We start from the raw sequence: 27,037 nt of genomic DNA on the forward strand, positions 1-27,037 counted from the left end.
ACAACACCTGTTAAAATTATTTTAGGCGGAGCAAGACGCAGCACCAACGGAACTGCGATAAACTACAATCGTTTCATATTAAAACATGCTTATATGTTGTCGTGCAACCCTCTAGCATACCTCATGCAGATGTCAGTCTAGTTCTGTCCAGTAGGTGGGACTTCATGCTCGTCACCCAAAGCATCAGCGCTTTCATCAGTACTTTCCTCCGACTTGGAGACTGAGAACATCCCTATCATGGACTGTGGAATGGAAAGTCGAGGCGCGTTGTGGCATTTCCAGTTCTTCTTTTTCTAACGGAATACAATACAAATAATTTAAAGGATATTATAAAAACAATACAACCTTAAACGATGTTTATAGGCGGGCGCACTCTCTTGTAGCCAACGCTTTTAGACATTGAACACTCCAATCTTCATCAACGATCTTCATCATCTTCATCAGCCCTGGAAGACGTCGAGTCGTTTATTTGGACCCAAAAGTCATGGATGTATGGTTCTGTTCAGTGGTTCCAGTGTTCACCTGGAGGCTTTTCTTTATTTCAAGCATCTTCCAGGGTTATTGGAGCTCCATGCTCGATTGTCCGCAAACATGCAGCTGTTCGCCCACCGAGATCTATTGCAATAAGTCCGACAGTGGGAATTTTTTCCCGTTGCTTGCTCTACAAGACCCGACGGACAATGGCAGTAACAATAATGACATTGAAGAGCTCTTTAGGAACATCACGTCCATGTAAGTGTGCTTCTTTACGTCCATCTTCTACTGCGGAAAAATCTAGTTATATAAATATATTTCATCCCGAGTTCCCCATATAGACAAGTCAAACTTGGTCCAAATGTGAAAAGTGCATTATTATTTGAAAATTATTAAAACATATTTTCTTTTAAAACTAATTCGCAGATATACAGAGCTCACAATCTCAATAGAGATCTCAAATGATGCCGCCGCAATGTAGGACATAGGTTCTTCTCAAACACAAGAATCTGTTTAGAAGATTTTACCGTATTAATAATCATCTAGTGTTTTGATAAGGACTATGTTATTGCTGTTGTGCTGGTTCCAATTTATGTCGCGATGCCTCTAATTCTGCATTCGTTAATCATTATACCTTGTATGAGCCATATAGATTGACAGTCGTTGCTATCTCATCGGTTTTGTCAGTGTAACCAAACCTATGTTTTCATTTTCATTTTAATATTGCATGGTGATGATAATCACAGGATCACCAGCACAACCCTATTATCTCTCATGTTTCTCAGACTCTGGAATTAATAGTGTCCATTCTACCTTTATTGGTTATTTGTATTTACACATTAATATTCGAATCCAGGAGAAAACATAAATGCGTTGCTCTGAAATGTATATCATTCAGGTAATTATAATATTTGTAATGCATAAATGATGAAGTTAACAGCTGTGCACCAACAGGTTATAAGGATTTCTTTAAGCACTCTGGACAGCTCCTCTGATTTCAACAGTGCTGGCTGATAAAAATTGCCTTGCTCGATTATAGAATATATACTGTATATTTACTATATATAGCAAGAGGGATATCTATCTATCTATCTTACTGTCTGTTTGTCCATTTCATGGCTGGCTGTGTAGTGCTACATGGCAGTGACATTGTTCAGTGACCACATTACTTATTTAGTTGCCGCAGAAAATGGAGAGGATCCTTCAAAGTTTAATTATTATTATTATTTTTTTAAGTCAAAATGTCTGTTCTTCAAGTGTAAAATTCTGTGTATGAGCAGCTTTTTGTCTTTCAGACTCAATGAACCTTGAGGACAAATTATTTCATTTTAACATTGAGGCACATTAAATTTAGTTTGAGATTAAATGGGTTTATGTTGTAATTTGCAAAGTTTCAGTTTCAGGCATTTTACTGTCATCTTTGAAGGAACATTATAAAAACATAGAACTTATACAATAGGCTATACTGTATAGTAGCCTACCTCACACCCAACATTTTATTCAAGATTGCATGCAATATGAAAACAAACATTTTAGTTAGTGAATCCACATATTTTTACATGGACTGTTACAATTAAAGCAATTATTGCTCTCTTTTCTCAATTTTGAGTTCCTTCAGCCTAATGCATCAATTATTGTGAAGCATTTGAAATCCATTTCAATATTATTACATGATAGAACACACTCAAGTCTTTTTTCAGATAGCTTTTGCAACTTTTTATATGTCTTACAAGCACATATATCTTGTATGAGGCCGTCTTTGTATTAAGTAGGTCAGGGCTGCCATCTGAGAATTAAGACGGATATAGGGGCTCGGCATCTCAATCTAAAGAATCGCAACGAGAATAGCACTGCCCATGTGACTGACCCTGTGTCCCCCATGCAGACCCTGATTGCTGTGGGGTGCTGTTAGAAATTGCCATTTAAAGGAAATCTGAGCTCACATTTGTTTATCCCCTTTATTATGGTTATAATAATGAGGATTTTTGTGGGGGAAACTGATCAGTGTATGTGGGCTACTCCGAGCCATCTGCGGGGGCCCCACTTTTACTGAAGAATATAAATGAAGCACCTTCTGAGGCAACAATCAAAAGATGCATTGATAACCTGTGGGAGCAAAGGCGGTTCAAAAAGGAAGTGCTTGAGATCTGGAAATGGGGCTCGGGTTGAGCTGTTCGAGCTTTTGAAATTTGTTTCTAAGGTGATTGAATTTTAATTAGCTTACTATGAATTATGGAGAAAAACGATAGGGGTGTTGGACATACTGTGGTGTAAGGAGGGAAACTGAAAAATTTTAAGTATAGCTTAAAGCATGATGACAGATTTCTTTAATGTTTCACAGCATAAATCTATGATGAAATTCATAGTTTATGGAATAATATTGTTTAAATAACAAATCAGGCCTGTACAAAAAATACACAATGCACAAAAGTCATACATTTTCATAACAATTAAGAACCTCCCCCCCCCAAAAAAATTCACATTACAATAACATGTTTTTTTATATCATCATATATCTCACACACACATACACACACACACACACACACACACACACACACACACACACACACATATATATATATATATATATATATATATATATATATATACACACACACTACCGGTCAAAAGTTTTGAAACACTTAACCGAAATGTTTCCCATGATCTTAAAAATGTTTTGATCTGAAGGCGAATGCTTAAATGTTTGAAATTAGTTTTGTAGACAAAAATATAATTGTGCCACCATATTAATTCATTTCATTATAAATCTAAAATTTAATTAAAAAAAAAAAGATTTTGAAATTGATGACTTGGACCAAATAATAAAGAAAAACAGCCAATAAGTTTAAATTCAAATCACCTTTTGAGAATAATTGGAATTACAAAAAAGCTCAAAAGAATCACATTACGCATCACAGTAATTAACTTGATTTGCATGAAAATAATGTCACAGTGCAAAAAATCTTAAAAGTCCTAAATAGTCATTTATTAAATAGCCTTTTATTTCTGTAAAATTTAATTTTCCTATTTATTTTTCTTCCATTTGATTTGGGGTAAATGTGACCAAATACATTTTTGTGTGATTCACTCTATACCTATTTAATTTGAACACTAAAAGTGTCATTGCAACTTGTTTAAAAAAATTAGAAGACAGGCAAAACACATGAAATATTCCAGCCATTATTTAAAAAGTAAGAATGAATAAGATCCACTGCCATCATTTTTGTTATCCTAATAGCTATATTGTTAGGTTTCAACAGGTCCTTCCTCCTTGACTATTCTGATCTCATATCAGGTCATGTGATGGGACACATTGCAAGGTAGTATAAGCCTTCAGTCAAAGACATTAACTTTTACTGTAGTTTTACAAAATCTTCAAATGTAATAGTAATATAAATGTAAGGGTTTTTTAAATGACAACTTGTCAACTTTACTTGATGAATGTTTGTTCAGTAACACAGGTAAGTGAAAAGCATACACTGATATGTACAAAGGTTGTTCCTTTGTTGTGCACACCATGGCTGAGATGAGCAACTGAAGGCCAACGAACAACATTTAAAAGATGTGAGAAATGCTTATTGCAAATTGTTTGCATGGACATTAAAAGACCTGAGAAGCATAAAAATAAATTGCTTTAGGAGCAAATAAATAAATGCATGTAAGTTTTTAGAACATAATAGCCAGCAGCTTAACATTGTGCAACTTTCAACTGTTTACCGGCTGAAGCAGGGTTGAACTTATTCAGTACCTGGATGGGTGTCTTAAGATTTTTTTAGTTCATAAAACTGAATTGTGGAATGAATCACAACATTTTCATGGATCCACTGGACACAATATTTTTTAAATACATCCAACGTATGTGTGTGTATATATATATATATATATATATATATATATATATATATATATATATATATATATATATACAGGTGCATCTCAATAAATTAGAATGTCGTGGAAAAGTTCATTTATTTCAGTAATTCAACTCAAATTGTGAAACTCGTGTATTAAATAAATTCAATGCACACAGACTGAAGAAGTTTAAGTCTTTGGTTCTTTTAATTGTGATGATTTTGGCTCACATTTAACAAAAACCCACCAATTCACTATCTCAAAAAATTAGAATACATCATAAGACCAATAAAAAAAACATTTTTAGTGAATTGTTGGCCTTCTGGAAAGTATGTTCATTTACTGTATATGTACTCAATACTTGGTAGGGGCTCCTTTTGCTTTAATTACTGCCTCAATTCGGCGTGGCATGGAGGTGATCAGTTTGTGGCACTGCTGAGGTGGTATGGAAGCCCAGGTTTCTTTGACAGTGGCCTTCAGCTCATCTGCATTTTTTGGTCTCTTGTTTCTCATTTTCCTCTTGACAATACCCCATAGATTCTCTATGGGGTTCAGGTCTGGTGAGTTTGCTGGCCAGTCAAGCACACCAACACCATGGTCATTTAACCAACTTTTGGTGCTTTTGGCAGTGTGGGCAGCTGCCAAATCCTGCTGGAAAATGAAATCAGCATCTTTAAAAAGCTGGTCAGCAGAAGGAAGCATGAAGTGCTCCAAAATTTCTTGGTAAACGGGTGCAGTGACTTTGGTTTTCAAAAAACACAATGGACCAACACCAGCAGATGACATTGCACCCCAAATCATCACAGACTGTGGAAACTTAACACTGGACTTCAAGCAACTTGGGCTATGAGCTTCTCCACCCTTCCTCCAGACTCTAGGACCTTGGTTTCCAAATGAAATACAAAACTTGCTCTCATCTGAAAAGAGGACTTTGGACCACTGGGCAACAGTCCAGTTCTTCTTCTCCTTAGCCCAGGTAAGACGCCTCTGACATTGTCTGTGGTTCAGGAGTGGCTTAACAAGAGGAATACGACAACTGTAGCCAAATTCCTTGACACGTCTGTGTGTGGTGGCTCTTGATGCCTTGACCCCAGCCTCAGTCCATTCCTTGTGAAGTTCACCCAAATTCTTGAATCGATTTTGCTTGACAATCCTCATAAGGCTGCGGTTCTCTCGGTTGGTTGTGCATCTTTTTCTTCCACACTTTTTCCTTCCACTCAACTTTCTGTTAACATGCTTGGATACAGCACTCTGTGAACAGCCAGCTTCTTTGGCAATGAATGTTTGTGGCTTACCCTCCTTGTGAAGGGTGTCAATGGTTGTCTTCTGGACAACTGTCAGATCAGCAGTCTTCCCCATGATTGTGTAGCCTAGTGAACCAAACTGAGAAACCATTTTGAAGGCTCAGGAAACCTTTGCAGGTGTTTTTGAGTTGATTAGCTGATTGGCATGTCACCATATTCTAATTTTTTGAGATAGTGAATTGGTGGGTTTTTGTTAAATGTGAGCCAAAATCATCACAATTAAAAGAACCAAAGACTTAAACTACTTCAGTCTGTGTGCATTGAATTTATTTAATACACAAGTTTCACAATTTGAGTTGAATTACTGAAATAAATGAACTTCTCCACGACATTCTAATTTATTGAGATGCACCTGTATATACAGTATAAAGGCGGGGCATTAGGTAAAATGTTGTCTGCTCCTTGTCAAGATGGCAAGAGAGGGAATTCCCGTCCTCAGGGCTTTCCCTGAGGGGGATTTCTCTCTAGAGCAGTCACGTGATGAGTCCCTTAAACATGCCTTTGACCAAGTGAGAGTCATCAATGGTCAACAGCTCCAGCCTGACGTCGCACTCACATACCCATATTTTTCAATTATTAAAGATTGTTGTATCGAGTGATACAGGACACTCAAACAAAAGAAAATACAACCCAATTATTAGTACTTAAAAGCCATCGGGAAACCCTCTTCCAGGTGGCTCACAATAATCCAATGGCTGGCCATTTAGGTCACGAGAAAACGCTTAACCAAATAATGGCCCGTTTTTTTTGGCCGGGCATTCACGGGGACGTTTGCAAGTGGTGTGCAGTGTGTCGTGAATGTCAGTTGGTGAATCCACCGGCCACCCCAAAAGCGCCATTGTGCTCTCTACCGCTAATCGAGGTCTTTGAAAAAATTGGCATGGACCTCGTCGGGCCATTAGAACGGACCGCACATGGGCATCTCTTTGTATTAGTTCTGGTGGACTATGCAACACGATATCTGGAAGCAGTGCCCCTACGCAACATCTCAGCACGTAGTGTTGCGGAGGCACTCTTCAGAATTATCTCCCAAGTGGGGATTCTAAAAGAAATCCTCACCGATCAAGGCACTACATTTATGTCACGAACACTATGCGAACTGTACGAATTGTCAGGTATTAAATCGATTCACACCAGTGTTTACCACCCCCAAACAGATGGGTTGGTGGAACGATTTAATAAAACCTTCATAAGTTCGTACACAAGGACACTAGAAACTGGGATAAGTTGCTCGAACCCCTGTTATTTGCAGTGTGAGAGGTCCCACAAGCCTCCACAGGGTTTTCCCCATTTGAGCTGCTGTATGGGCATCGACCACGCAGTATGCTCAACGTGATGCGGGAAGCTAGGGAGGAGGGACCTTCAAACAGAAAAATTAAATTCAGTACGTTCTTGATCTTAGAGCAAAACTCCACACTTTGGGTCAATTAACACAGGAGAATTTGCTCCAAGCTCAGGAACGTCAAAGTCGACTGTATGACGGTGCACTCGTCTACGGGAATTCGCACTGGGAGATAAAGTGCTTGTATTACTTCCCACCTCAAGCTCTAAATTACTCGTCAAGTGGCAAGGGCCATTTGAGGTCACATGGCGAGTCTAAAATCTCGATTATGAGGTTAGGCAAATGGACAGGGGAAAGGCATGCCTCATTTACCACCTCAACCTCCTAAAATCATGGAGGGTGGCAGTCCCTGTGGCCTTGGCGATGGTAGATCCGGAGAGGGCAGAGCTCGGGCTGGAGGTGACTCTCAAACCAAATTCAGTCACCCCGGTCCCGTGTCGCCATCGCAGCTCACAGACGTGGCCAAGTTGCAAGCAGAATTTGCGTATGTGTTCTCGCCTCTCCCTGGTCACATGAACCTCATAGAACACCATATCGAGACCACCCCGGGGGGTTTGTAGCCGCCCCTGTCGCCTTCCTGAACACAAGAAAAGGGTTGTTCAGGAAGAATTGGAGGCAATGCTTGAAATGGGCGTAATAGAAGAGTCGCACAGTGATTGGCCCAGCCCGGTGGTTCTGGTACCTAAGAGTGATGGGACGGTCCGGTTCTGTGTTGACTATCGCAAAGTGAATGCGGTGTCCAAATTTGACGTGTACCCCATGCCTTGGATTGACGAGTTGCTCGATCGGTTGGGTGCGGTGGAACTTTATTCGACACTGGACTTAAAAAAGGGTTATTGGTAGATCCCTTTAACTTCAATCTCCCGAGAAAAAACTGCTTTTTCCACACCGTTCGGCTTACACCAATTTGTGACTCTTCTGTTTGGTTTGTTCGGTGCCCCTGCCACGTTTCAGCGTCTTATGGACAAAATACTCAGACCACATACAGCATATGCCGCCGTGTATTTAGATAATATTATTATTTATAGTAATGACTGGCAGCGGCATATGCAACATCTGAGAGCTCTCCTGAGGTTGCTGCGATGGACGGGACTCACGGCCAACCCAAAGAAGTGCGCAATTGGGCGGGTCGAAGTGTGGTATCTGGGGTTCCACTTGGGTCATGGGCAGGTGCAACCCCAGGTTAACAAAACTGCAGTGATCGCTGCCTGCCCGAGGCCCAAGACAAAAAAGGAGGTAAGACAGTTTCTGGGGCTGGCGGGCTACTACCAAAGGTTTGTGCCTAGTTCCTCTAACGTCACCAGCCCGTTGACTGATCTTACTAGAATGGGGGCCGTGGACAGAGTCATGCCGACAGGCTTTCCTAAAAATAAAGTCAGCGCTTTGTGGGGGGCCGCTTTTACATGCTCCTAATTTCTCTCTCCCCTTTACTTTGAAGTGCTCTCACAGGAGGTGGGGGGCAGGAACGGCCAGTACTGTTCATAAGTCGCAAGCTCTCCTTGAGGGAGACAAAGTACAGTACCATTGAGAATGAGTGTCTTGCGATCAAGTGGGCTGCCCTCACCCTCCGCTACTACTGCTGGGGCGGGCCTCCACCCTCTGCTCAGATCACGGCCCACTCCAATGGCTCCACCGCATGAAAGATACCAACGCGTGGATCACCTGTCGGTACCTGGCACTTCAGCTGTTTAAATCTGAGGTGAAGGGGGGGGGGGGGGTGGGGGAGTTGGCAGGCCAGATGTTGCCCCGGCCTGAGTCGGGCGGTGGTCATGTCTCTGTCTGCAGGAGAGGGAGAGCAGTAAGCCTCGTCACCTGGGCTGTCATTATCATTAACATCTGTCTCTCGTTATAGTGATGGTAGAGGGAGACCTGAAAAGGCCAACAGACGCATCAGTCAGCAGAAATAGAAAGCAGAGAGAGAGTCGACTGTGTTTGTGTGACTACTAATATTGAACTGAACTCTCATTGACCTGCTTGTGTGTTTATTTGGCCACAAAGAGCCCTTTTTGTTTATGTTCTTTCGGATGCTAAAGGAGTAATAAAAATACTCATGTTGACTGTTTCCACTGCCTCCTGACTCCTCCATTTGCCCTGAAAATATGAGCTCTGTTACAATGTAGAAATGGCTTTTTTACAGGAGACACACTTACGCAAAACTTGGGTATTCACTGGCTAAGGAAAACTTGGGTAGGACAGTTGTTTCATTCAAAAGTGAATCATAGGGCTAGGGGCACAGCGATAATAATTCATAAAAATATACTTCTTAATAATTAATAATATAATTTTCTTTATTTATCACACATTTGCACATATACAGTGAAATTCTTCTTTTTCACATATCCCAGCTAGGCTGGGGTCAGAGTGCAGGGTAAGCCATGATACGACGCCCCTGGAACAGATAGGGTCAAGGGCCTTGCTCAAGGGCCCAACAGTGGCATCTTGGCAGTGCTGAGGCTTGAACCCCCGACCTTCTGATCAGTAACCCAGAGCCTTAACCGCTGAGCTACCACTACCCCTTACTGCATCAATTTCAGATCCTCAAGGGCGATATGTTATTGAAACAGGACACCTTTTTCATTCTCCAGTTGTTCTAGTCAGTATTTACGCCCCTAATTGGGATGATGTTAACTTTGTTAAAAAAATATTCTCCTTGTTACCTGACTTAAACACTTATCAACCAATATTTGGCAGGGATCTGAACTATGTGATGAATATAACTATGGACCAATCAACAGAGGTGGAAAGTAACAAATTACAACTAATCTCGTTACAGTACTAGAGTACATTTTCCAAATATGTCTACTTTTTTAAGTATAACTAAATAATAGTACTTTTACTTGAATTGATTAAAAATGAAGTATTCAATTTTGCTACAGTTATTTCTCACCACAATTACAAAGTACAAAAAAAAAAAAAAACACAAAAAAAACAAAACAAACAAACATTATATTTCTGAATTTTTGGAAAGAAGAAAGTTATAAGCACTTAATCTGTCTGAACATGTTTAACCACTGATCAAACTTCACTTGTTTTTAAGGTAGGCAATGCATTAACTGTGTCAAACATTAACAAAATGTAGTTTGACATAAATGTGTGGATATCTTGTTTACTTGTTATATGTCTAAAACAAACTTTTAAATACCTTCGAAAGATACAATGCCAATAGTGTTGGAAATTAACGGGGACTCGGGGCAAAAACCAAAATTAACAAAAATATCCCTGAAATTCAAAATATGGAGGCAAAAAATGCCCACACAATGAGTTCCCATGTTTTATTAATAATATCTGATATAGTTACAATTACATACATTGCAATCTTCTTTTGATTTTTCACTGAACATTATTTTTTTCCCCGCCGTCCGGTTCCTCGCACCATCGCGCGCACAGATGGGCTGTCCGCTTCTATCAATCCGCATCAGTTCAGTATTGTACTTCCACATTAAATTCCATAACTGTTTGCCCCTCTTGTTCAAAGTAAACTGTCCTAGCAGGTAACACTCTCGCTCACGGTGCTGTACTGTACTTCCCTGCCCTGTGCTGCTGTTTATTTGTCCGAAAAGCCTCGCCCGCTAGAGGCCAAAAGTGCCCAAGGGATGGATGTTATATAAAGAAGGTATGAGAAATCACAAAACATATTGAAACCAAATGCGACAATTTACTTAATAATAATATCTCAATATGTTAAATAACCGTAATGTTAATTAAGACTTTATTATTACAACTGTAATACAATAATACATATACAGAAAAAACACTTTTATTGTTTGAAACTAAACACTGTGTAAAATATTTATTTTTGCCTTATTTTATTCAGTTGGCATGTAGGAGTTGATAACAGTTTGCTTAATAATCTCATTCCATATCTGGATAATTGCTGCAATATAATAATAATATTGCATTATATTAGTTTTGTACAGTATGTTAATTTAATAGCCACTTGGACATACGTGAATGAGAATAAACCTGAAATAGGAATGTTTTTCAGTCACAATGCACATTATGTTGTTTAGAGATGATTTAGAGACATTTAGAATGTTACAAATGGCTATTTCTATTTAAATAAATGTTGTATTCTTAACATTTCTGTTTGTCCAAGAATACTCTTGCAGCAATGCAGGTCTTTGGCATTTAGAAGCTGCTAGTTTAGGACCTGTGAAGAGTCTGATTCTCAAACTAGAGACTATGATTTACTTTTCTTTTTGTTGTGCATCTGGCCATCCACTTCCCTCTCTATCCTGGTATAGATTATTTTTTCAAAACAGTAATGCATGGAATAGCCTTCATCTCTCTAAAACAATAGACTTTAGGAATAAATAGAATTTCAGGAGAAATGTGTTTCTTTTTGCCTATTTTTAAAACCAAAATTTGACTTGCAAGTGTAAAGCAACTTGAAAGAACTCAATACCTTAGAAAATGGGGAAAAACCCACTGTATTGTGATTTCCGCATGGTAGCGCAACCATATTCAATTGTTCTAATATTAAGAAAATGTTCTACCAAATTAGCATTTTAGAATGCTTTTGTAAGGAATAGGTGACACAGTATATGTTTGCCATCACAGGTAAAGAAAAAATGGAATAAATACCACTTAAAACAATAAATTCAAACTGTAATAATAATTTGCAATTAATGATTTTGGCCGTAGTTTTGATCAATTTAATGCATCCTTGGTGAAAGGAAACATCAGTTTCTTTCAAGAACAAAAATGTCTTTGTGTTCTAAAAATGGAAGCGTATATACTATATATAATATAATTTTCATAAAGTAACTTGTAACGTAATTACTTGAGTAGTTTTTCTGCAAACTACTTATTTACTCTTACTTGAGTCATAATATTTCTCAGTACTCAAGTGAATTATTTCTTAAGTAGCAGTACTTTTAATTAAGTAAAAAAAAAAAACTTAGGAAAAAAACTTAGGAAAAACTTATTGACTCCATTCAGAAACTTGATCACCAATATGCCACAACTCCAACACCAGAGTTATCCAAATAAAAATTGAGCTGTAAACCACAATATGATTTACTATTAACAGAAAAAACTTAGAGGGACTTATTAAATTCACAAGCTATGTTCTATGAACATGGTGAAATTGCGGGCCACGTCCTTGCCCAACAGTTGAAAAGAAAATCTTAAAACTTATACCCAAGATTAGAAAAGTTTCTAAAGAAGTTACAGTAGATCCCCAATAAATTAATTCTACTTTCCAAAAATATTATTCAGATTATACATTTCAGAATTTCCACATGATGACTCTATTATGTCTGCATTCCTTGCTAACGTGAGCATCCCCACAACTGAACAAGACAAAAGGACAAATTTAGACTTTTCCAACTTCAGGAAATAGAGGACTCAATTAAGACTATGCAGAGTGGAAAGGCCCCAGCGCCAGATGGTTTTCCTGTCGAGTTCTACCAAAATTTTTCTTCACAATTGGCTCCACTGCTTGGCACACAATTGGCAATCACTCCCTTGAACAGTCGAGGTTACCACCAAGCCTCACACAGGCTCTTATGACAGTTCTCCTGAAGCCAGGTAAAGATGCACTAGATTGTAGTTCATATAGGCCAATTTATTTTAAATGTAGATGTTAAAATATCATCTAAAATCTTGGCTTCCAGAGTAAAAAACATAATTCTAGATATTATCTCAAGTGATCAGGCAAGATTTGTTAAGGGGCGTCGTTCTTTTATTTATATTTGTAAACTTCTTAATATCATACATTCTCACGTGTCGGAAGATATTCCTGAGGTCATTATTTCTCTAGATGCAGAGAAAGCTTTCAACAGGATTGAGGGGAATAATTTATATACGATATTAGGTAAACTTGGATTTGGACCAAAAATTTTTCCTGGATTTGCTTGCTTTATTCCCATCCAAAAGCGGCTGTAGTCACAAATAGTGTCTGCTCACAGTACTTCACTTTGCCCAGGGGTACACGGCAAGGCTGTCCCCTGAGCCCTCTGTTATTTATCTTGGCTACAGAGCCCTTGTCATCAATGCTTAGATTATCACTGACTATCAGCGGTATTAGTAGAATGGGTGTTGATGATCTTTTATTATATTTATCTGATCCAATACATGGATCAGATAATGTGTTTCTAAAGTTGTAAAAATACTGGTTGATTATGGGAGTTTTTCAGGCTATAAACTTAACTTCTCAAAAAGTATATGTTTCCCTATTAATCATAAGGCAGATCAGATCATGGACACAGACTTGCCCTTTTTCATATCAAAATCAGGATTTAAATATTTAAGAATTAATATCACCTGTTCATACTCTGGTCTGTTCAAAGCCAATTATAGTCCTATACTTAAAAAACTTGAATCCGATCTCCAATGCCGGACTGTTATACATCTTTCTCTGGCAGGCAAAATTAATTGTGTTAAAATGAATGTGCTGCCCAGATTATTGTATTTATTTCAGAGTCTCCCAATGTTTTTGCCAAAGTCCTTTTTCAGTTCAACTAATAAGTTACTGATGTCCTTTTTATGGGAGGGTAAAAGGACAAGGATACGTAAAGAGCTTCTTGAGAGGCAAAGAAGAAATGGGGGATTGGCACTTTCCAATTTAAAAACACTGTGTAACAAATTTTTTTTTTTTTTTTTTTTGTTCCTGGGTAGCAAGTGTTATTTCCTAATATGCCTCAAACATACAGAAAATGGCTCCCCACAAACTTTGGTTTTGTGACCAGGACAGTGAAATTTTGAAATTTACCTATTTCCAGACAGCAGGGACACCAAGGCGCACTACTACAGGTGGGACTGGCCACAGCGGACCGAGTTCTCTGTGGGGAGGAACAACGTCAAATGGGAGCCACTGGTGGACCCCCGGAAGGTGCTGACGCCACCACTGCACATCAAATTTGGCCTTATGAAACAATTTGTCAGAGCTCTAGATTAGGAGTCGGCAACCTTCAAGTACCTTCAAGACTTCTTCCCTAAGCTGTCTGAGGCAAAGGTCAAAGCCGGTGTCATCTTCGGACCACAGATAAAGAAGAATTTTGGATTCATATGTTGTTTTTTCTGACTTTATGTGAACGAAAAGACACAAATTTGCCCGTTTTCTCATTGGAAATAGGTAAATTTCAAAATATCAAGTTTATGGGGAATAATAGCCATTTTCTATACTTTTGAGGCATAAGTCCCCTGTCGCTGCCCATGTTCATGACCATGGAGGCCGTTTCTCTGCCACTGCCAGTGCCCACGGCCACGGAGGCCGTTCCCCTGTCACAGCTGGTGTTTACAACCACAGAGATAATTTCCCTGTCACTGTCAGTGCCCATGGCCACGGAAGCCGTTTCCCAGTCTCCTGACCACGGCGACTCCGCCCTCTGAGTCTTCCACGACTCCGCCATCTGAGTCTTCCATGACTCCGCCCTCTGTGTCTTCCACAACTCCACCCACTCCTCCAGAGACTCTTCCTCCAGCAGTTCCGCCCGCTCCTTCTCCCGAGAGTCCGTCCGCCTCTTCTGATATTCCTCCTCCAACGTCTCCTGAGCCGCCTACTGCTCCAACCCCTGCGGCTCTGCCTCCAGAGACTCAATTCCCTGAGCCTGCTGTGGCTCCGCCCGCTCCACCTTCGGCTACGCTTTCTGAGTCACAAGTCCCTGCGGCTCCGCCCACTCCTCCTGTGGCTCCGCCTTCTGGGTCTTCACCACCAGCAGCTCCGCCCCCTGTGGCTCCACTCCCTGACCCTCTGCCATTTCTGTCCTGGTCTCCTTACCCTCTGCCAGTTCCGTCCTGGTCCCCTGACCTTCTGTCAGTTCCGTCCTAGTCTCCTGACTCTCTGCCAGTTCCATCCTGGTCTCCTGATCCCCCTGTTCCCTTCCTGGAGCCACCTCTCAAACTGCCGGACCCCGCTTCCTTCCTGGGTTCTGTTACCATATAAACCCCTTTTGTCATCGTTCTATTTCCAGAGACTTTTATATTGAAATGATATAGGACTCTTAGTTTGAAGTGTTGGTATTTTCCTTGTCATGTCTATGTTCCTGATTTCCTCCCTGATTGTTTCCAGCTGTCCCTAGTTTACTCATAAGTCTTCATGTGTATATGTTCCCCTCAGTTTCAGTTGTTCCTTGTCAGTTCTTGTCCTTGTTACCCTTCAAGGCTGTAGTGTTTTGTTACTTTTTCTTCTTAGTTATAGCCTTCCTTGTTGTACCATCTTCATTTGTTTATTATTAAAAGAATCTGCATCTAGATCCACCCTCTCTCGTCTTGTCCCTCCAACAAGCTTTACACCGATATTCTGACTTTTTTAATTATCGGCATCGGCTGATACATTTTCCCATTTGGCAGATTTTTTTTTCATTAGGGTGCCGACAATCGCCTGCTTGCATGTGTAGCAACTGAGACATGTTTTTGTTGTTACATGGCATTGTGTTACTACAATAATAGACCAGTGTGCAACACAGTATCATTTAAACGATCCGCATATCAGAGCCGCGACAGACGTGTTTGAGCTCATAATGTTAAAGTGCTTGCTTGTTTCATTCTCCCTATCTCTCCTCAACAGTTCCCTGTAACTTTAACTGTCTTGTGTAATGAGCAAAAGGCAAATATCAATAAAACTCGTTTTAAGAGATGTAATAAACCATCCTCACACAACTTCAGCAGATCCAGCATCCTGTGGAGCGCTCATAAATCTTCCTCTGAAGCACATGTTCTAACAGTCTATCCTCAACAGTTCACTGTAACGTTTCTAATGATAAAAGGCAAATGTCAATAAAACTTGTATTATATACCATTTGCAAATATATGTTAAACTTCACCAAAGTGGCATTCAGCTGATCACAATGTATAGTCAGGACATTAATAATGTGAAAAAATTACTATTACAATTTGAAAAAAATGTTCAGAACTTCTTAAACTACTTCAAAGAGTTCTCATCAAAAATCTTCCATGTGCAGCAATGACAGCTTTGCAGATCCTTGGCATTCCAGCTGTCAGTTTGTCCAGATACTCAGGTGACATTTCACCCCATGCTTCCTGTAGCACTTGCCATAGATGTGGCTGTCTTGTCAGGCACTTCTCACACACCTTACAGTTTAGCTGATCCCACAAAAGCTCAATGGGGTTAAGATCCATAACACTCTTTTCCAATTATCTGTTGTCCAATGTCTGTGTTTCTTTGCCCACTCTAACCTTTTCTTTTTGTTTTTCTGTTTCAAAAGTGGCTTTTTCTTTGCAATTCTTCCCATAAGACCAGCACCCCTGAGTCTTCTCTTTACTGTTGTACGTGAAACTGGTGTTGAGTGGGTAGAATTCAATGAAGCTGTCAGCTGAGGACATGTGAGGCATCTATTTCTCAAACTAGAGACTCTGATGTACTTATCCTCCTGTTTAGTTGTACATCTGGCCTTCCAAATCTCTTTCTGTCCTTGTTAGAGCCAGTTGTCCTTTGTTTTTGAAGACTGTAATGTACACTTTTGTATGAAATCTTCAGTTTTTTTTTTTGGCAATTTCAAGCATTGTATAGCCTTCATTCCTCAAAACAATGATTGATTGATGAGTTTCTAGAGAAAGCTGTTTCTTTTTTGCCATTTTTGACCTGATATTGACCTTAAGACATGCCAGTCTATTAAATACTGTGGCAACTCAAAAACAAATACAAAGACAATGTTAAGCTTCATGTAACGAACCAAATAGCTTTCAGCAATGTTTGATATAATGGCAAGTGATTTTCTTGTTCCAACTTATCAATTTAGCATGATTACTCAAGGATAAGGTGTTGGAGTGATGGCTGCTGGAAATGGGGCCTGTCTATATATATATATATATATATATATATATATATATATATATATATATATATATATATATATATAATCAGTGAGGATTTACAGACTGTCTTACAGACTACTAACAGACTGTCAGCTCTGCTTAAAATCTTCTCCCTCAATTACGATCAGCAAATGTATCCTACAATGTAATGTAATAAGGGGTTGATTTACCCTGCTGGTTCCTTAATTGGAAATGTGCCCATGTCAAGCTCTGTCTGTGTGTTACTGGTGAGGTTTCCAAGTCAAAACGAGCACTATTCTTTATTATTAGAGAGCCTTCCGATAGCTAAAGTTCATCTGAAGGAGTTGCAGTCATAATGCACTGTAATACATAATTATATGTATAATGAGAGGCACAAAGGAAAAAAAAAAATAATAAAATAGACCAGATCTATTTGAGCCATGTCAAATTGACTCAACATTTTATTTGGCCAAGAAATTGCAGAGATTGCAAAACATGTAAGCAAATTAAATTAGCAAAATATCTTGTTAAAAAGATCATATCATGAAATAAACACCTATTGGCTGTAGATGAAGGCAGGGAAGGAGGTGGGGAGGCAGACATATCACATTTATGATTTTACCCTTGGCGTCTGTCTTTCAAGTATACATGGCGTCAAAAACAAAGCTATGTATACATTTAATCTTAGAAGCAACATTATGACAGCAGTACGATGCCACTCTTTTCAACACTGCACATATTTCACCTGCCACCATAAGCCTCTACTTTCAAGACAGCATTATTCCACCATGAAATATTGAACACTTTCAATCCATGAACAAAATTCCTTTGATCCTCCTTTTCTAGGTCACATAAAACCCTACATGCCACAAATTCCTTACAACACAACTATTTTTAGAGCAAATATAATTTTTATTTTCATTCTTTCAAAGCCTAATTTGTTTGACTATGCAATAATGACCATGGCCATGTTCAGAATTTAATACTAGCTTACTACTTACTGAATACTGGACAGTATACACCGTATGCCACCTACTATTTAAAACAAAATAATATGTGAAACATTAGGTATTATTCCATGGTAATCATTATAAACAGTTATATGCTACATTGTTGTCAGAAGACCTCATCACATTGCATGTTTAATTCAATGAGTGCCGGCCAGTTATCTTGGAAATAAAAATGGTTATGTCGCATTTTTAATCTGGTTTGGTGTAAAAATGTCTTAACATTTGGCAGCCCAATCAAATAATCTAGTCAAGAAAGAGATATTAAAAGTCATGACTGATATTCTGGTTCATCTAATACACTAGAAATGGAAGGTTAAGTCAATTGCATTGCTTTATCAAATACAGTATAGCATGCATTAAAGGTGCTGTAAGCGATTTTAGTGTTCTGAAGCTTTCATGTGACTGAGCCGATGAATTAGTCATGCCCCCTCATTCCAAAACTTCACCCTCCGAAGCAAATTTTGAGACCAAATCCGAGCAAAAGCGCAACATTGTTTGTTCTTGTGGCTGTCAAATTCAACAGAGGCACAATAGCGCCCTCAGTTGACAAACATTATGAATCATAGCCTCAGTGATCTGCTTCAAATACAACACCATGAGAACGAGCAAAATGATTGACAGGTGAAAAGCATAAACCGCGGACACATATTTGTTTGCTGTTTACAAAGTCTACAGCTGTCACAGAGACTGGAGAGATATCTCAGGACATTTATTTCATTAATATCTTTAAGGGAGTAGGATGTTTTTTTTTTTTGTTGCATACATGAAAAATCGCTTGCAGCACCTTTAAGCTCTGTTGTATGTTGCTCATTTTAGAAGTCATCTGGGTATTCTATGCATACATAAAATGTGCTCAGTATACAAATTATATACTGCAGCAATAGTAATAGTATTATGGTATGGGAGTATGCCATTCCGAACATAATGTTTAATGTTTAAAGCTAATAGTAAAGCCACAAGCTGCAATATTTTGGAAGTGTCTGAAGTCCTACCTGATTAATTACCTGCTCAAATAGACTTCAGCTATTATACGTTTGACAGAACCTCATATTATATAATAAAAATGTAATCTGTCAGACATTCATAATTTCCTTTTTTAAGAATACGAGCTGTGTTGATATGGAGATTGAAAATTAAACACGGCACAAGCGATTTAAATAGAAAATGTTCTATCCTATTAAAAGTGTGTTCGGTTTTGTCATGTCTGTGATTCTCCATGGGCTTGGAATATGTATAACACAGAAATATGAAACCGTCACAGAATCTGATTTGACATATACTGTATTACATGAGAAGACTGATGTCACATTTCACCAATGCAACCAAAGCTTAATATTTATACTGTCATGATTTATTTGATACTTTTCCATTTTTTACATCAGGCATTTGTTTCAGTGTTGGGTTTGCATACATATTGTAACTCTTTATGGAATCTATATAAAACTATATGTTTGTCTTTAAAGCTGGTTAACGAAATGTTTATTATATTCTTTTGATTTGCAATTACAAATCTCCCCTGATGTATCAAAAGGCAAAATATGTTGTTAGTTGAGCTTGTCTCGATGTTTTGATTGTTATTTTATAGTCAACAGTAGGGTCGCTCATGTTAAAGACACCAATTTTAGTATGAAACCCTTTACAATTACAGTAATTTTGCCATTGATTACAGCAGCTTTGTTTGTGTTTCCCCCGACCCAGCTCAAAAGGATCAGTGAAGGCAGGCATAATGAAAAAAATGATCAAATCTTGCAGAAAACTGCTTTTATGTGTCCCAAAGGGACCACAATGGAAACGCAACACTTCCGAGGCACTATTTCATAGTCAAGCTGCATTATTTCTCACAATAAATATCCGTCATTTATTTCAATCAAAATGTAGTTAGTTAACACTTGCTGTAAGTGCGAGGAACTGGAGGAAGTCAGTGTACATTTGTGCGTGCACACAGTATGCTAGCTATCCCAATATCCCAGCCTCCGGGATGCAAATTATGATCAACACCATGTATGTACGAGAACTCCAGATGGGACGTTCTTTAAACACACTTTATTTTCACAGCTGAAAGTTTCCCAGATTTGCATGCTATATGGCACTTTTGGCTTTTTGCCAGTATAGAAGAGAACAGTGATTTTATTTAAAAGCTTCTACTTCACTGGGCTGCTAGAATACTTATCAGGCCATATGCCATGCATTGCTCAAGACAAGACATACTGAGTGCAAGGGAAAAAGCTCTACATGATGTTGTATACTACTTAAAGGCTTGTGGACTGGGATACCTGCCCTGAACACCCTGCTGATGATGTTTTGCACCATGGAATCAGCAGCAAGCTACAACAGTGCCTCCAGGAAATTTGTATTTTTAATGGGGTGGCCATAAGGGGCCAGTGAAAATCTTGGGGTGGCTTAGGGTGTAGCATGGCTGAATTTAAAAAAATATGCAGTTGTATAGTGGCAAAAAAGTTATAGTGTTACAGAATTTATGTGATCTGTCAAAGAATCATTATTTAGCTTGCGCAATAAAAGTTAAAATGATCATTCAACTCTAGAACATTTACTTTATTGGTATATAATTGAATATGCTGTCACTACACTACTGTTTAACTGTGTTATGCACATGAAACAAGTTCTTCCCATCATTTATTCTCTCATTTAAAAATGTCAGGTGCAGAGTTAGTTTAGATGAGAAGAACATGAAAGTGTGCTACCGCAAATAACGTTACAACAAACCCAGAAACATAGTTTTAAGTACATTTGTAGTATCTACAATCTCTTCACCAAAAATAGTAGTTTCCCACACTTGACTCGTCTTAATGCAACAAAGTACCTGGCTATTGTTGGTTCAATAAATCAGCATGATAATACAATTATGTACAGTTCAGCCATGTAAACTCTCTGAAAGATTTAGTATGTTAATGTGGGTATGACATAGTTATAGAATATTGGTCTTTGTGGACTAGATCTGCTACGCTGCTGCAGCTGCTGCTGCAGAGCAAGTACGGAGACTTGCTACTGCTAGAACATACAAGGACATAATAAAATAAGCATGTGGACATGCTTCTGCTGCAACACAAGGAGAACAACAAAAGACATGGTGCATCTAGCAGGTATGACATGCTGTTGCACAATTAAACATAAATACAATCCCAACAAGTGATGCTGGGGAGGTGGAGGTTTTCAGGGAAAACTATTGCATAGTGAAACCAGCTTACTTGTAAACTGAGCTAATTTAAATGAGAGAGTAAGCAAGTTGATTGGCTATCCGGTTACACCATGTGAGCCGATTGATTGACATATCACATGTGAGCGAGCTGATTGGCTATCAGATAACAAGTTCAAAGAACCTATCAGCTTGCACCTTTCAGAGCTTCATGCCTGAACTTAGTCATTTGGAACACCTTTCAGCCAATCAGATTGTGCGGCCAAACTGCTGTATAATAAAACATTAAATTACGAATTCTCACTGTTAAAGGCATAGGCCTACTTTAGTTATAAAGAAAAAGTATTGGATTCAGTGGTGGTTTGTGCTTTTCAAGAATGTGGAAGCACTGATGTCACTTATCAATATAAAAATGTGCATCTATTATTCATTTTGGTATCGGCAATGTGGCTCCCAAAAGCAGCTTCTCCAAAACTACTAAACAGTGAAATTACTTAACGAATATAACTGAACAAGCTCAGACTTAAGTATATACTGTAATAATGACTGAACAAAAAGACTGATAATAATGTGTGATATTTGACGCTAGGGATGTGCCCAAAGCCGAATACCTTATTCGGAAAGGCACGAATAATTACTTCAAAATGAATAAAGGATTCATCCAAATAATATACAAAATATTCGTTTGACTGAATATCCAAGAAGGATAAAGCTACATTTCAAATAAACATATCCAAAATTACAATGAATTTATGAATCTGTGCAGCCAGTATTTCTAAAGTGTAAACTTTATGAATGAAAATGTGCACGGTGTGATTTCAGATCGGATGGGCGCGGTCTCAACTCTGTTTGTGGGTCTCTGTTAATTGTGCGCATCTGGAGCTTGTCAAGTGTAATATTAACCAAGATATGTCATCATATACACTTTCCACTTCTTGAAATGTCTATGTTAATGTATCACACGATTCACACGGGATTCCCATGTATTCATTTATAGACTAAACCTGAGCGCGATGTAAAATTCCTGACCTGAATTGATGATTCGGAGCTCATCTATTTGTCTCTTAAAGTTGACCACATTTATATCCACATCAGTGATTAAGGTTATTATCTGGTTAAGACTTTACGAAAAAAAAGTTAAAATGCTCCATAAAGGTTTAAATGCTCCATAGAGTTCATCTATTAGGAATATTCCTGCTTATGTAAAATGAAGAAACTGAAACATGCTTTTTTTTCTTCTTCTTCTTCTTTAAACTGTGCTAAATTTGAGAATGTTACGTGTTCTTGAGCTCTGGAAAGGCACTATATAAATGTAACATTATTATTATTATTATTATTATTATTATTATATTATTATTATTTAACTAAATAATTGTGTCCTATCGTAAAAAAATCATGATAGATTTATGGGACTTTCACCTGTTTGTCTAGACTATATTGATTTTATTTTCATTTCTTTTAATATTTGAATTTGTATTTATTATTCACTGCAAAATATGTGTTTGACATTTCACATTTGGCTTGACACCTCTTGCCTCCAGAATAATGTTGTTATACATGCACAGACAAACAAAAATTCTGTTTCATGCAGATATTAATATCAGAAATACCAGGAGAAACTATTATTATTAACTATTATTAAATTATTATTATTATTATCCATCCATCTTCTCTAGCTACTTGTCTTATGTAGGGTCGTGGGTAGTGCTGGAGCCTATCCCAGCTGTCTCTGGCCGAAGACAGGGAAACACCCTGGACAGGTGGCCAGTCCATCACAGGGCATTATTATTATTATTATTATTATTATTATTATTATTATTATTATACAATTATTATTATTAGGCTATTATGAAGAAAAGGCATATACAAGGCCTATTTTATTAATATAAACTATAAATGTAAGAGTAACGTTTAAAAACTGGCGTTTTATTTATTTTTGATGCACTTCCAGTTTAAGCCCCACCCACACCAGGTTCTATCCGAATACAGAGACAGATAAAGATAATTTTGTCAAATGAACAGATACAGATACAAATACAGATAATGGCTTCGCCACACACCCCTATTTGACACTTTTATTTGCTAAAAATATTAAAATGCTCCACGAGTGTTATATACATTTATAGATAATTTGTTCATAGACAAACATGTCATTGCCACAAATTTGTACTCTGATAAAACATGGGTTACAATTCTCAGGCTGTCGAGTCCCTGAAGAGCTTTAATTGTGGTTGCTTTGGGCCCTCTGCTCTTGGTTGGGATCTATGGTGATACATGAAGCAATATTAGTAATGTAATTCAGTGCAATAAGCCAATGCTCATTACATACCCCCATACCCAATAACTCTGTTTCTCCCTTTCATACACTTAGCATGTTGGCTTTACAGGACAAATTATTAAACTATCCCAAGAAAACCTATACAACTCATTTAACCCTTAACAATTACTTTTTCAGCACATTCTATAGTTACAATCCAGTTATCTAGTGAGGAGAGTACAGCAGACACTCATACCTGTTGGTTCAAAGACTGTGGAAACAGCTCTAGCTTTCTGTCTCTATCTTTCTTGTGCTCACTGCCGCTGTCTCCTGTGTCACACTCTGTGCTTTCCCTATGACTTTTCATCTGCTTGCTCTCCCATCACCACATGTTTCTATGCCTCAGAGTCAGCCACAGCCCTTTTGCTGAAGAAGTTATTGCTCTAGAATGTGAACGTGCATTTGCTGGAGCAACCTAAAAATACAGTTTGTAAGCCTGATTACAGCTAAGAAACTAAACTGAAAATACCATTTGTCATATTTTATTGGCTATTTGAAATTAAACTAAGTCAAAGTTTTGGAGATTTCTGTCCTTCCCCATTAAAGTAGAATACGAATTGTGTTTTTTCTTTTTCTGGCCCCTTCTGGCTCTCACTGCAGGTACTTTTGGCTATTGACAACATGCAAAAAAATGTTAAAATAATAATAATAAAAAAAAAAAAAATTAAATTAAATATATAAAACATAAGATATTGTGTTCATCATGTGGCCCTCTAAAAAGCCTAGGATGCTAGAGCCAGACATGCTGCTGAGTGCATGTTGATGACTGTCACTATATTTTCTCATTCCTGCAAACCAGAGAGGAAAATATGGGGCTGTTTTTCCTGATAACTACAGGAAATTGAATTGTGAGTGATATTGCATGTTAAGAAAGTCATCTAGTGCAGGTTTTCCAAACGGGTGCTAACTGCAGCCTTTGGCATGCCGGGTGACATTGACGGCACAACACCAGGAAGATACTGCTGTCCGTGCCAGTACTGCTGCTCTGTCTAATGCTCTCTGGCTCATGGGACCTAATTATGCTCATTTTCATTTTGGCTGAAGCTCAGGAGTGGATGGAGGGTAGGGATGTGCAGAATGTAGATACAGTTCAGAAGGGGTTTTGTGGCGCTATTTTTAGACTGTCAATTCTGGCCATGGACTATAAAGCTGGGATGCACTGCACACAGTTAATCTGAGACCCGTTGATTCAAGGCCTTAAACGCATGCCTAGACACAGTTAGACTTGGAAAGTAAAGTTGTACAGGCATTAGCTTCAATGATTTGCCAGCAGTACTTTGGCTCAGAAATACATGTGGAGAAAATCTTCCTCCAACATGTGCAGTTGCACAGTTGCTGGTCAAAGCTATAAGCAATGAAAACAAAAATAAAAAAAAATTACAATTTATTTTATGACGTCTGGGGTCATTATCATGAGGTGAAGGGTCAGTCATGATTTACAATGTCATTTGAGTTTTCTTTTAACTGACTATGGCAGCACAACTGGCAAAATGTCTTAATATCAAACCTTTTTCTTAGCGATAAAATGGAGATGTGGTGAAGAATGTAAAACAAATGGTAACCCTTTATTTTAAGGGTCCATAATAATGCAGTAGTTAAGCATGATTAAGACAGTAATTAACAATTAACTGAATGTAGAGTAAAGTCCATCTTAGCCATAATTTACAACTTATTAAATGTCTTATATTTATGTAGAAAGTAATGTAATTAATGCTCAATTTCAGAGATCTTATATCAGAATCAGAATCAGAATAAGCTTTATTGCCAAGTATGCTTACACATACAAGGAATTTGTCTTGGTGACAAAAGCTTCCAGTGAACAACCATACAAAAACAATACAAAAACAGCAGCAAGACATAGATAATAATAAAAAAATAAAAACAAATTATACACATACGTACAGACACACGCATACATACATACATACACACATACACATGGGTAGTGCAAATCTAATACAATCTGTTATGTACAGTGTAAATACAAATCTGTTATGTACAGTGCAAATGTTTTTTTTTTTTTTTTTTTTCTCAGAGGAATGAAATGGCAGAAGAGGTTGGATGTATTGGATAAATATAAGAAAGACTAAACTGTGTATTGCACATAGTTATTGCTCAATGGGGCAATTTAACTGTTCATGAGATGGATAGCCTGAGGGAAAAAACTGTTCCTGTGCCTGATGGTTCTGGTGCTCAGATCTCTGAAGCGTCGGCCAGAAGGCAACAGTTCAAAAAGGTAGTGGGCAGGGTGAGTGGGGTCCAGAGTGATTTTTCCAGCCTTTTTCCTCACTCTGGAAGTGTATAGTTGAAGGGGGGGCAGGGGGCAACCAATGATCCTCTCAGCAGTCCAAACTGCCTTTTGTAGTCTTCTGAGTCTGATTTCGTAGCTGAACCAAACCAGACAGTTATTGAAGTACAGAGGACAGACTCAATGACTGCTGAGTAGAACTGTATCAGCAGCGCCTGTGGCAGGTTGAATTTCCTCAGCTGGCGAAGGAAGTACAACCTCTGCTGGGCCTTTTTCACAATGGAGTTAATGTGGGTCTCCCACTTCAGGTCCTGTGAGATGGTAGTGCCCAGGAACCTGAATGACTCCACAGTACTGTTTAGAATGGTGAGGGGGGTCAATGTTGGGAAGTCCACAATCATCTCCACCGTTTTGAGCATGTTCAGCTCAAGGTAGTTTTGACTGCACCAGACAGCCAGCTGTTTAACCTCCCTTCTGTATGCAGACTCATCATCATCTCGGATGAGGCCGATGACAGTGGTGTCATCTGCAAACTTCAGGAGCTTGACAGAGGGGTCCTTGGCGATGCAGTCATTGGTGTAGAGGGAGAAGAGTAGTGGGGAGAGCACACATACATGGGGGGCACCAGTGCTGATTGTACAGGTGCTGGAAGTGAGTATCCCCTGTCTCACAAGCTGCTGCCTGTCCGTCAGAAAGATGGTAATCCACTGACAGATAGACAAGGGAACAGAGAGTTGGTGTAATTTAGTCCGGAGAATAGCTGGGATGATGGTGTTGAAAGCCAAACTGAAGTCCACAAAAAGGATCCTTGCATATGTCTCTGGTCTGTCCAGATGTTGCAGGATATGATGCAATCCCATGTTGACTGCATAATCCACAGACCTGTTTGCTCGATAAGCAAATTGAAGGGGATCTAGAAAGGGTCCAGTGATGTTCTTCAGGTGGGCCAACACCAGTCTCTCAAATGATTTCATGACCACAGACATCAGGGCGAAAGGTCTGTAGTCATTAAGTCCTGTGATTTTTGGTTTCTTTGGGATGGGGATGATAGTGAAATGTTTGAAGCAGCATGGGACTTCACACTGCTCCAGTGATCTATTGAAGATCTGTGTGAAGATGGGGGCCAGCTGGTTAGCACAGGATCTAAGACATGCAGGTGAAACGCCATCTGGGCCCTGTGCTTTCCTTATCCTTTGCTGTCGAAAGACGTGGCTCACATCATCTTCACAGATCTTAAGTGCAGGTTGAGTAGCAGGAGGGGGGAGGAGGTGGGTTGCAGGAGGTGTTGGTGTTTGTGTGAAGTGAAGGTCAGAGAGGGTGTTGGGTGTGAGATTGGGCCTTTCGAATCTACAGTAGAACACATTCAGGTCGTCAGCCAGTTGTTGGTCCACCACAGGGTTGGGGGCAGGAGTCCTGCAATTCGTAAGTTGTTTCATGCCACTCCACACTGATGCAGGGTCGTTAGCTGAAAACTTGTTTTTCAGCTTCTCAGAGTATCTTCTTTTAGCCACTCTGATTCCCTTATTCAGTGTGTTCCTGGCCTGATTGTTCAAGACTTTATCCCCAACTCTGTAAGCATCCTCTTTGGCCTG

At 38.8% G+C, this 27,037-nt stretch overlaps 1 protein-coding gene across 1 annotated transcript in view; it reads left to right on the forward strand.

Moving 5' to 3' along the window:
* Nucleotides 1-238: 238 nt before the first annotated feature.
* The window catches only part of LOC127444804 (NT-3 growth factor receptor-like), a 214,359-nt gene continuing 187,560 nt past the window's right edge, over nt 239-27,037 (forward strand). Inside the window, exon 1 of the mRNA XM_051704347.1 lies at nt 239-732. Coding sequence (XP_051560307.1) covers nt 485-732 — 248 coding nt within the window. The 5' untranslated portion in view covers nt 239-484. The remainder of the gene's footprint in view (nt 733-27,037) is intronic.

This window comes from Myxocyprinus asiaticus, chromosome 1 (assembly GCF_019703515.2).
Source record: "Myxocyprinus asiaticus isolate MX2 ecotype Aquarium Trade chromosome 1, UBuf_Myxa_2, whole genome shotgun sequence".
Classification (NCBI taxonomy): domain Eukaryota; kingdom Metazoa; phylum Chordata; class Actinopteri; order Cypriniformes; family Catostomidae; genus Myxocyprinus; species Myxocyprinus asiaticus.